A 13226-nucleotide genomic window follows, 5' to 3' on the forward strand; every position below is an offset into this window, starting at 1 on the left:
CTGTTGATCTAGGGATATACCAACAGCTCATTGTATTTGAGTTAGGAATCGAAACTTGTTTGTAGCAGTTAGCAGAGCGAGTAAGATTATTTGCGCGTCAGTACATGGTACAATATGCGTTCCAATAGTGTGTGGGTCAAAAATGAAAGTTTGCGTGTTGAGACACTTACCAGAGCTGAACGCTCGCTGGTTAGTCTTGACTCACAGCACAGTGAAGAGTCCAAACACTGCGCTAGATGTGTATCGACAGTTCATCGCCATACAAACACAGTGACTAACTTTCCGATAGAGATTGTGGGGTCAATAGCTGGGAATGTTGCTGTTTCTGTGCCTGTCGCTCCAGCGTCACGAACACTTGGTGAAACAGCAGACAGAAGACAGGTTCAGAAATGTTTGTGTGTGAGAACTGCTTCTGAGTTGAACACAGAAGGACGTCCCTGGAGTCGGTATCAAACAAATGGTAACGGTTCTGTGCAACGTGGCGTCCCTGCGGCCTTGAGAGCCGAGGTCAAGTCAAAGGAAAGACTGGTGCACTGCTGAAACTACAGGTTTACGTGGTTTTCAGAATGTGTCTGAGCCCTTAGGTTATTCTTGTTATAAAGTTATTGTTTCTTCGATCACAGGACCAATTCGTGTGTTTGGGGATAAGAAACATGTTTCTTCGTGAACTTTATTAACCATGATAATGACGCCAGCTTGTTTTATTGCACATAATATTCCGGAGCCATGACTTAAATGCTGTACAGGTGTTTACTATGTGTATGTGTAGTTGCACCAGCTGAAATTCTGAATTGGAAGAGAGAAGTTCTGTTAAATATTTTTACAGTTTTTTAGTTTATTAACCTAGTATTGTATTAAAATATAGAGCTGGGCCGATGCCGATCCCCGATCGTAATAATCGGCCGATTTTGTTAATTTTGCCGATTATTTGAGGCGATCATTGGTCTCCTACTGCAAACTTATAACATTGAATAATTACCTATACCTAACAACTTTCCATGTTTGTTTACGGTACTTTTCAGGAAGAAAATTCAATTATTCATCGAAAAATAATAGGAGTTAATAATTTACATCTAACCACACACGAAAAAAATATACCATTAAAGTAAACAAATAGCGTATGTTATATAAACATTGAACAGTATCAATTTCCATGTATATTTACGGTACTTTCGGTAAAATAATTTTCCATTATACTATTTGCAAATTTATTTCTTATCATTTACGAACCAAAAACTATGTATTTGTTTACCATTTACGGTTAATATTACCGCAATGGTGAATGACGACTGTTGTTTAGGTTGGTTATGTGACGCCAGAGATTAGAGTGACACGTGTCGCGCGACGGAATTCGTACGGATTAATGGCACTAGTAGTCTCGTGGTTAGTAAACAACTACCTCTTCGGGAATTCATCTATTTAGTTTTTTCTCGCTAAATATGGCCTTTTGAAAGTTTTGTTTAGCGAAATTAATATTCTTATCCTGTTTAGCGGGAAATAGAGCTTATTTTTCTTTTGTATAAAAACCTGGTTGATGAAGAGTTTTGTTCCTCTTTTAGTGGTATTACGTATTCACAAATTAACTTACAATCGGGAATTATTGAAAGTTTGTTGGCAGCACTGGGGGGAATAAAATTATCATCGCTAATGTCTATCGGCACACACGGATCACAGAATGACGGAGTTGTGATTAGGTGAAGATTTGTTTGACCTTATTACATTTTAACGCAGTTAATTTGTGTGTGTGTGTGTGTGTGGTGATTTATAAGTAATCATGTCAATGAAAAGTAGTTTTGTGTGGGAATATTTCACCGTTTATAGTGATCCGTCAAAAGCAACGTGTAATCAGAGGTACTTGAAAGGCTCTAATCGGCTCAGAAGATCAGCAAGATCGGCAGCAGATGATCGACATGACGGCAAAATAGGTAATCGGCCCAGCTGTATTAAAATATATAAATTATTTTCTTATTTTTCTTGATATGGTGAAGTTAGGCCAGTTTGGCTGTTATTGTTTGTAGTGTGGGCATTCTTGGGCGTATGAGAGCGATGCCTGTGTTGCTGGTTGGAGGAGCAGGGGTGTGTCTGGGCCGGCCTTGAGCACGGTGCAGGGGCCGGCAGACCTCACGTCAGCCGAAACAGGCCTCGTGTCGGTGGGCGAGTGCAGTGATTGTGGATCCTCTCCGCGGGTGTGCCCAGTACATTCTGCAGGATGTAGATAAGCAATATCATTGTCTTTGTAACAGTTGTTGAGATTACTTAATTAATGATGGTTTGTCTGATCCTTCCCTTTCATTCAGAGTAGGATTCATTCAATTTAGGATTTATTTATTTGTCAAAATAATATGATTGCTGATTTTTTTTCGGTCTGTAACCTTTTGTAAGAGAGAACCTTTGCTAATCAAGATGCAAATAAATCAATATCAACTTCCTGAAATAGAAAATAATAACCTTGCATTATTTATGATACAGTAACCCTTTATGGTAAGCTCATACTTTTATTTTTATTTTATTTTTTATCAGGTTATATTTTTTTAAACCTCTCACACCAAGCTGTAGTCATGTATTGAAGCTGCAGCTATGCTGTAGCTTTTTATTTTCAATGTGTTGTGACAAGGTTTATGTTTTAAGAAACTTAAGTTTAAATAAATTTTATTTATATATATATATGTATGTATTTTTAATGAATTTCTTCTTGTGTCATCATGTGTTATACAAAATTGTATATCTTGTGAATATTTTATGTTTAATGTACAGTAAACTCTCGCCAGTCCGTGGCCCGAGAATCCGAAGTTCTCAGAAATCCGGGGTATTTCCGAAGTGACATGATCGTTACTGTTTAGATGTATGTATCACTATTCTCAGTGGATGATAAGAGCGACGCTCACTGATATTTATAGCGCGGTAAAAGGCTCTGAACTGGCGCGCAGTCATCTCGTTCCCGTCAGATAACTGTGAAATTTGAGCGGTGACCGTAACATTATATGGCGGGAAAATAAAGATAAAGGTGTAATGCCTTTTCCTCTGGTGCTTTCAAGAAATTTTTTAACGGTTTTTTACACCTAAAACTTCAAAACCATGCCTTTTAGCCATTTTAACTCCTCTTAATCCGATATAAAAAAACAGTTGGGCATTAGCAAATTCTTAAATGCTTTTCGTAAACAGACTCCTGTCGGATATTTAGAGTAGGTTGGAAATCGCGTAGGTTTTCCTGAAGCTCTGGGCACCGTGTGTCAGTGTGTGAAACATGTTGCCAGTGACAAGTTTCCTAGCTGTGCGCGGCACACGACTGTAGTTGTCATGCGTCACACGCCGGGAATGCTGGCCGGAGGGAAGGTGAGTATAGTTCATTTGCGGTAAAAATAAATACTCTAACCGCCCTGCTAAATTTTTCCATTAAAGAAATTTTGAAGTTTCAGAGATTTTCCAGCAGAAATAATGTTCTGTAACTAACAAACAAATTGTATCAAAAAATTAACGGTAAATGGCTGCCGTGGGGGGCCTTAAAAAAATGTTCATTTTACCGGGAATGGACTATACAACCTGGCTTTCGTCGCATGCAGTGTGGAGTAGGGGAGGAAGGATGTTGACAGTTTCACACGCAGAAAATGGCTAGAGGGCTGGAGAGAGGGAGAGAGATGGTTTGTTGTCTGGGAGGGAGAGGTAAGCCGTATGACGTCATGCATCCGCTGCCTTTGCAGCCGCCAGCCTGTCTAGACGAGATTCTCGCACTCCCACTTACGTCGCACAAGCTACTGCTGCCGTGTTTTTAAACGGACTGTCCAATTTTTTTTCTCTTCTTATACGAACATTAGTAAGTGCACTATAAACCAACACAAAATATATGCTGCATGTTAAATAATAGCTTTGTATAAGCTTTTATTGTGAGTTTTACCATTTTTTCCCCGATTATTTTTGTTTTGTGCCAAAATTTCATATTTTTTGATGGTTCTAGTGTACAATTAACTAATGATTTTTTTTTATTTCTCCCGTTTCTCTTTAGTTTAACTGGACTGGCCGTGTGTCTGTGAGGGAGTGGCCTTGAGTCTCTTGCCAGCTACGTATCGCTTCTCTCTCCCGCCCCTCCTAAATTCACTTCCCCTTATCAAGGGGCTTCCCGTTTCAGCGCACGCCACATTGCTACGCCTAGCTCTTTCACATCAAAGTGCGACTTCGGGTGCCATTAATTTAATTTAAGATGACTTTAAATTACTTTTTACACAATTTACTACCAACTTGAACAAATGGGTGTGTTAAATTTAATCAGGCCAGGCTGTAAATTTTCAGGAAAAAAAAATTTCTCGGGTGCTTCATTTACTATGAATGGACTATACTGGTATTGCTTACGTACCATTCTGTTAACTTCTCAAGTGTCTTGTTTATTATGACGTCCTGTGGTAGTATTACATGTTCATTGACTACCATCTTATCTTTTAGAATTTTTTTTGTATTTTAATGAAAATTTTTCAAAAATCCGAAGTTTTCAAAAATCCGAAGGTCATAAATCCCCGACACCCACGGATTTGCGAGAGTTTACTGTATTTTGTTTATTCAAGTTGAACCAAGCGAAGGGATTAATGGCCAAAACAAGAACGGAAGTATGGTCTAACGTCCTTCCTGATTCACATACAAATATAGTAATGAGCCTCAAAGGACTCAAGCTAGTTCACAGTTGCTTGTAAGGAAACAAAGAGGGTTCCATGCAAATAGCTATATATTTTCTGATAACAGGTCATAACTCATGCTGCAGCACATAGAGCACATCTGCACAGCAGACACAAAGTAAATCGTATGAACAATTCAAATCTTAGCTCTGGATGTCTGGATATTACGAACGTGATTAATATACAATATTACAATATTAAAAGCTGCAGACATTACAATCCCAAATAATTAATAGGTAAGTCAAATCAAAATTAAGAGTTGCAGAAATCACAGTAATGATTACAAAACCATGAGTCTTCATTAATTACAGGAAATACAAATCACAAATGTAGAATAAAAATGATACAAACATTAATGATTCACGCTAAGCACGCGCATAGCGTCAGCGACCCACACAGATAATTTACAGGTCCCATTAGACAGTGCGGGCGCTTACACGAAGAGAGCTTAGCAGACCAAATAGGTGGAGGTTTCTGCATGACTAACCGATAACTGAAGAAACATGGCCCAGACAAAAATTAAATCGAAATGGAATTCAGAAGAATGGTGCCAAACAAAAATTTGAAATAAGGCCGCAATCTATTAAGTCAACTTACTTGGCACGCTGTCCTCGTGACCACAGTCTAGAAGGGATCCCTTGCTGCTACCTCCACATGTTGGTCCGTTCCCCGCTCGCTCAAGAAGACGCCCGTCCCTCTCAAGCTTCACGTTTTCGGCTCGGCGAACTAACTGCGCAGGCGCGGAGGGGAAACGTTGCCACGCAACCAAGACACCACATAAGGGGAAGGGGGAACAAGGAGGGGAAACATCTCAGTCGAGGCGGATCTCTAAAGCATTTTCAGCACGCCGTAGATGTCTTCCGTTGGCGACCCCGGAGCCAGCTCAAAGTTTGTCACATGTCCAGTGACAAGTGTGAAATGCGATACAGTTTTCTGAACATGTCACTGTGATTGTTTTGCCTCCAGGCAAGAGCACAGTGTACTGATTGCATTTCCGACAGGAGAACCTGAGCCTGCTGAGGGAGCGGCTGTTCTGTGCCCTGGGCCACAAGCAGGCGTACCAACAGCAGCAGCCGCTGCAGCAGGGTCGCGGGGCCAGGCGGACGTCGGCTCAGGGCTGGCAGGTGCGTGGTCTCTGATGTTACACATCGTAGGGGATTCTTTCCCACTAAGATTACCTTATCAATCAAACTACCTAATTCTCTTAGTAGTTAATTCACAAAGCCTTCTACTCAAAGGAGGTGACACCTTAAGGGGCCCGCCTCATCAGGGGTGTATCTGTGTTAGTGCGGCGTGATGATTAGCACGACGCCCACTGGTGCTTTTAGCGCGGTATAGCCTCTAAGCGCAAGGCTCTGAACTGACGCGCAGTCTTCTTGTAATCACAGGATAACTGTGGAATTTGAGCGGTGACCGTAACATTTTATGGCCGAGAAATGAAGATGAAGGTGTAGTGCAAATCCCTTAACTGCTTTCAAGAATCTGTACCGCTTGTTTAATGCCTAAAAATTACTCTGAAAACATGTGTTTTAGTTATTTTAACTCTTCTAAAAATACAGTTTAAAAACTTAATTCGAAATCAAAAGTACTTTTTGGCTCTCAGCGAACTCTTAAATGCTTTTCGTAAACAGATCCCACGCCGATATCTTAAGTAGTTTTGAAATCACATTGTTTTTCCTGAAGCTCTGCACACCGTATTTGTGTTGTGCCCGGATAGGCGGGGGCCTTAAGAAACTCAAGGTTTGCCTTCTACATGAATGCAGCGAGCTCTTTACAAGAGGAATGGGTGCAGTTGCTAAAAGTGGGGCTATAGAAGCCCGTGTATTGTCGGGCTCGGTGGCTCCATCCACTGCCGTCAGCGTACAGTAATGCTGGTTCCACCACACACCAAGTTCCCATGGCCAGCATTGCATTCAGAATAACTCTGCGTGATTCAAGTCATGTTTTGTTTGTATATTTTCTAAAAGATAAAAACAATTGCAGCGAAAATGAACATTAAAAATACTCATTCATATGTTTTTGAGTCAACGAGAACAAAGTAATCAATCAGTGAATTATACCAGCAGAAATAAAGCAAATAACACAAACTGATGTGTGTGTGTTACTCACCATGTAGCATATTTTAAATGTAGATAGGTAATACAGTGTTTTACACCTAGTTGAATGCCACTTTTTTTAAAAGACCAAATGTTCTGTGTTTTCTCGTATAATAGTCGCACATTTTATTCTAAAATCAAGTTTGATAAGTAGGGGTGCGATGATTATGAGGGAAAAAAAATTTTGTTAGGTAAAGTTATTCATAAATCAAAACCCGTTCATGGAAAGTACGTTTATTTAAAAAAAGGTGGAGTATAAAATAGCACGCCAAACACTCTATATTAATAATTCCTTAAACAAAAACCTTTTTTCAACTTTAAATAGAATAACCAAAACTCTAACACGAACGCAAGCCACTTGAATCTGACGTGACACGTGAACTAACGTGTCGTAGTACACACTTGCCACGAAAGAATGCGGGCTATCAAATGTAGTTAACTCGACGCCTGACAGAGAGCGCGCGCGTTGCATCCAATAGGCGAGATATCGATATTCGACTACATGCGCGCGCTCTATACGGGAAGCAACATAACCAAACATGAATGATGCTCTGGCTACATTTTTATAAGCGGTACGCCGCGGCAACGCAGACAATCCGATAAAGGAAATTACGTTTAAAAACTTCTTTATAAGAAAATTTACACGTCAAACAACTTCGTATTTTACCGTTAATTTATTAAGTGGTAATGACCGAATAAATATTAGATTTCTACTTTAAAATACATCTTTTTATACGGAAAAGATGCCTACAAAAGCGCTCGGCATCAACTAGCAGGACCAAAAACATCATGCGACGTTTACCTGAGAAGATTTTTATCCCAATTTTGACAGCCTAAAATATGGTTGCGACGATTACGCACGTGCTACCATTATCCGATAAAACACAGTAATATTTTGAAATTGTCTTAAGTATTGTCATTTTTGAAGTTAGGACATTTCTTGTTTATCTAAAAATGGCAGAAGAAAAATTAAAATATACCTGCCCGAGATTATTATTAAATTTCTGTTTGTTTAACCTTTTAAATTTGGTATTTATTTTATAGTTTATTTGCAATTTTTTTTTTTGCGCATCCAGAATGGCATTGTAAAATGTTCTCTTTTGATAAAGACTTTTTGGGAAAAATTTGGAAGTACCCTCTTTTATCGCATAATCGTCGCACGCGCGTAATCGTCGCAGTTATATTTTAGGGCGTCAAAATTTTGATTTAAAAAAAAACCTCTCGCCATAAGTTGCATGATGTTTTTGGTCCCACTATTAGATGCTGAGCGCTTTGTGTAGGTATATTTTCCGTATTAAACAATGTATTTTAAAGTATAAATATAATATTAATTCAGAAATTACCGCGTACTTGTTTAAATAACGGAAATACGAAGCTGTGTGATGTGTAAATTTTCTTTTAAAGACTTTTTAAATGTTATAACCTTCATTGTTCGTCTCCGTCGCCACAGTGTACCACTTACAAAAACGTACCCAGCGCTCGTTGCAATCATTACTGTTTGTTTATGTTGCTTCCTGTATAGAGCGCGCAAACGTAGTCGAATATCGATATCTCGCCGATTGCATGCAACGTGTGCTCTCTATGCGGAACCCAGTTAACTACATTTGATATCCCGCTCACTCGTGGTGTTTACTACGGTAGTAGGGATGGGACGATTCCAAAATTTTCGATTCTGATACCTGATTAGCGATTCCTTAAAAAAAACCTTTCATTCTCAATACTCGATACTCACCTAGTTAACTTAATATTAAATAAATCAAATTCTATTTGCAACATTTTTTTTTCAGCTTTCAATACAAATGTGATGTAGCATACATCATAAATTCATATTTATCAAATTTGAGTACACAACTAAGTTATTAACAATAACTCATATAAATGTTTATATCATTAGAAGTTAATGGCTCATATGTCAAAGGGGTCAAACTAATCTAAAATTTGTTTTGTAATACAGAATAAACTATAAAAAAAATATTTTAGGCTTTCCTTAAGCAGTATAAATTATTTCGTTCATACAACTTGCCTAACTTAGAGAAGGGTACAAATTAACTAAAAAATTTGTGAAATGAAACAGTAACAAAATTAAGCAACAACTAGAGAACTAGCAAATGAAAGTGTTGTACTTTACAAATTCTTGTTTAAAAATACAAGCATCCGCACTTTCTGTGGATCTAAACGACTGCGTTTTTTGTCAACAATTTGGCCTGCTGAACTAAATAGACGTTCGGAATGTACTGTGGCAGGCGGTATGCATAGAAACTGTTTTGAGAGTCTTCTTAAGTGTAGATATTTTGTGTTGTCCCTCCAGTAATGCAGCACATTTGAGTCAGGCTGCAAAACTGGATCTTGCAGGTAAGTTTCAATTTCTTCTTTGATGCTTGTGTCCTGAATTTCAGATGCAGCAGGTTTCATAATTTTGGCTTAGTATGCCCACATGCCATGATTTTTTTCTGCTGTTGCTGCTGCTTCTGCTACAGTTATTACCTGTGGATGAATAAAAAAAATTAAAATTACGTTTCTGAAATGAATCAAAAATTTATAAAAGAAAAAAACAAACAAGTTAATTTCAAATTATAAAACAATTTTTAAAGACAAATAAATTCAGTTTTAAAACCAGGAAAATGTAATTAGGCTTTTTTGTTTATTTTTAAACTTTGGCTGTTATCTCTAAATAATCATAGGTCTTTTTCAATGATGAATCAGATAGCCTGGAGCTGGTAAACGTAAAATTATTATTCTAGTTACATCTAAGTCTCTAATAAAAATAAGAAAAATGATCTAACTTACTTTTATATTCATTGTATCTGAATGTTCAGTCGCTTCTTGAATCAATAAGTTCTGTGCCGCCATCAGGGAGTCTGGGCTGCTGAAAACTTGTCCTTTCAACCTTGGATCCAGAAGAGTTGCAGCTGCAAACAGCTGATTGTGTTCTACAATTTTGCACCACAATTTTACAGAGGCTAGAAGGTAGTTTTTCATGCCTTGAACTCCTGTTCCTTCAGGTGCAGGTTTCTGCAACTATTGAATGGTACTATTGTCAATAGGTATGACCTCGGAGGCTGTCACAGTCTGAGTGCTAACAGCCAATGTGGCCTGATTGAAAATGTTCAACATGCTAACAACATTTTTAATCAGATTCCAATCTGCTGCTGTGAGTTCAACAGGTAAACGAAGGTTGGCTGCTGCTATTATGACTGACTGCTTCTGCTGGAAAAGACATTCCAACATGTGCAGTGCAGAATTCCACCTAGTTGGCTCTTCTTGTATTAGTTTATGCTTTATGGTGCTTCATGTGGAGCAGTTCTTGAGCTTTCTTCAGTTCCTTACAAGCTCGGGTGGAATGCTTGAAGTGTCCGACTATACGCCGACAGTTGGCAATCAAATTGGTGATGCTTTTATTGCTCAACAAACCATCTTTAACCACAAGTTGTAAGGTATGAGCCAGACATGCTACATGCTTATAATCTGACATTTCCAAGGCACTTTTAATGTTCCTTCCGTTGTCTCTAACAATTGCAACCACTTTTGCGTTTATGTCCCATTCGTGCAATGTTTGCGTGATGAAATCGCAAATATTCTCTCCTGAGTGTGATACTTCTGGGAAAGGAGTTACTTCAATGCAGAAATGCTGTAAAACAAACTCACAGTCCACAAAATGTACAGTGAGACTTAAATAATCACCATTGTTTTTGGAGGTCCACATGTCTGTAGTAAGGCTTATATAGTCCGCCTCCTCCAGCTTCCGTTTTACATGTTCCTTATAATCTTTGTACATGTCTGGCACCACTTTATCACTGAAATGTTTACGACATGGCATCACATACGTAGGTTCCAAGAATTTTACGAGGTCATTGAAACCTCTATCCTCAACCAAACGAAATGGTTGATTATCTAAACGAATCATTCTTCCAATGTGCTGAGTGACGATTTTAGCACGAGGATCACCGGGCCTAAATGGGGAAGGTTTGGCAATCATATTTTTTAGTGTAGACTGAACTTGAGTTTTAATTTGCTTGGGGGTTAAGGATGAATTTGTTTTTGGATCTCCGAAAAGGCTCATAAATTTTAGAGTTCTTACTTGTGCTGGGCTCAGACGAATCCGGAGGCAAAGTTTCTTTGCAGGAACTGACACATGATGTTTTAGCCAGAACTAAAGACAAAGTTTCGTTGCACGAATTATCACAGGAAATTGTGTTAGTCATGATAACTTTGTGTGGATCATTTTCGGCCAACTCAACTTTCCTTTTTTTCTCATTTTGTAAATGCATCTTGTGTTTATCCAAGTGTTTTTTCAAATTGGAAGTAATTTTATATTTCCCCTTCACGAGAAATTTTAACGTCACATACTTGACAAATCGCATAATAATTTGCAGAATAAATCACAAAATGCTTCCACGCTTCGCTCGACATATTTGTAAGGAAACTTGCTACTCACATAAAAATAAATGCTTATTAACATAAATATTAACATTAACTAATTTATTATCATTCTCAAGTGGACGTATCACTTTCTGAAACAAAAACCGTTTGTTTTGTACTGCTAAGCATGTGCAATTCAACCACGCATCAACATACCCTAAGATTCATAACTTCGTAGCCAAAGCAATTGTTCGAACAATTGCTACCAACCACACTATCAATAATTCTTGGTTTTTTAGAAGCAAAAATATTTATTATATTTCAAAGAGGTATGAAAACTGGTAAAATATTTTATGTTGTTACTATATGACCAAAAATGTTTCTACGAATTGATAATCTAAAACAGTCTGACTAAAATCAATGATTATCAAGAAGTTGCAAACACGGTTTTCGGCATTTTGTTTATCACTGTTCACTGTAAAGACGATATCGGTTAATGAGCGGCTGCCAGAAATTTTACCGTTAATGGGTAATATGTTCATGAGTGGTGCAAAAATAAAAGCCTCAAATTGCACCTAAAAACAAATGTATTTCATGGCAGGGCATCTGCTTATCCAGAAGTTTGCGAGTTTTTGTAGGTAACAAAACTCATTGTTTTTGTGTTTCGACAATGGAAATGGAGACGTGAATTACCTTTTTGTTTATGAAACGAAAGGGAAAAATAGCGACCACATTTATTTTGCGTAAGTCCTGGCATAGGCCTTACATGTTTGAAAATAAAATTAATATTCTTCAATTGCATTTGTTTCTGATATTTTTTCAGCTGAAACGTAGGCTAATACAGTGATAATTTTTGTACTTTGACTTGTGTATAACATTGACCCAAGGTTTAGATATTGTTTATTTGGGGAAATTTGACTGTGTTATATATGCGTCTAGTCAGTCATAACCCGACTCAATGAGTCGTTAAATAATTGTATCTGACAGATTTGCAATGTTGTGAAATTATTTTTTTTTTTGCTAGATGCGGGAATCGTCTTTTATCACCGATTATCGAATATTAAAGTAGAATTGGTAGGTATCGATGAAATTAGGAATCTGTTTTCCCATCCCTATATGGTAGTTACGCGTTCGTTTGGCTTGCATTTGGATCACAGATTAGGTTTTTCTTTTTAAAGTTTGTTTTTCAATTTAAAGTTGAAGAAAGGTTTTTTTGCATGACTTATTAAATTAAATTGTTTGGTGTGCTCTTTTATACTTCATTTTATAAATAAACATACTTTCCATGAATGGGTTTTGTTTTTTGATTTTATGAATATTTTATCTAACAAAAAAAAAATTTTTCCCGCATAATTGTCGCACCCCTACTTTTCAAACTTGATTTTAGAATAAAATGTGCGACGATTATGCGAGAAAACGCTGTAGTATTTTTTAATACTTCTAATGTTGTTTCATTATCATGCAAAGGGGATTTTGCAGTTCCAACGTGTTTATAAAATGATTTTATAGTGAGGAGGACTATGAAATCTATTGAGAGTAGGGAAAAACCTTAAAAATGTGTAAATGTGTGAAAATTATTGTAGAGATTTTCTTGTTTTTATTTGCAAAACCACATAATTTTACATAACTTCAAAGGCTTTCACAACTACTGAGTTTTCCAGAACTCAGTAGGAATAAAATAAATCATTAATTGGGGCAATTGATAATAATATTTTACCTATTCACTTGACACAAAGACTCACATAGAAGTCATATTCTGTAGACTTTATAATGAAATCTAATATTGCATTAACATAAATAACAAAAGCATTCAATTATTTTCAAAAATGTTTGCAACTACTTGAGCTTGACTAAATAATAAAATAGGAACTTGACTTGCCTTAAACTTGGCCAGATGTGACTTGAAACTAAAATTTGCTTACACATCTATCTCTACACTATGTTCTAGTTATGTGTCGGTTCTATTTTTTTCCGATTCTCGGTTCGGTTCCGGTTATTAGAAATTGGTTCCTGGTTCTTGTCAAAATACTCTCAGAGAAGCTAAGTTTAATACTTATTTAGTAAAATATCAATAAAAGCTAGTAGATATTTATATCTGAAATAATGAAAG

At 37.3% G+C, this 13226-nt stretch overlaps 1 protein-coding gene across 14 annotated transcripts in view; it reads left to right on the plus strand.

The window, feature by feature from the left end:
• LOC134533636 (protein transport protein Sec31A) overlaps nucleotides 1–13226 on the plus strand; it is a 306350-nt gene that overhangs the window by 140498 nt on the left and 152626 nt on the right. For all 14 annotated transcript variants that reach the window (XM_063371142.1, XM_063371141.1, XM_063371143.1 and 11 more), the window contains exon 16: nucleotides 5663–5785. In XM_063371142.1, the coding sequence (XP_063227212.1) occupies nucleotides 5663–5785 (123 nt within the window). The remainder of the gene's footprint in view (nucleotides 1–5662; nucleotides 5786–13226) is intronic.

The sequence above is a fragment of the Bacillus rossius genome, chromosome 7 (assembly GCF_032445375.1).
Source record: "Bacillus rossius redtenbacheri isolate Brsri chromosome 7, Brsri_v3, whole genome shotgun sequence".
Taxonomy (NCBI): Eukaryota; Metazoa; Arthropoda; class Insecta; order Phasmatodea; family Bacillidae; genus Bacillus; species Bacillus rossius.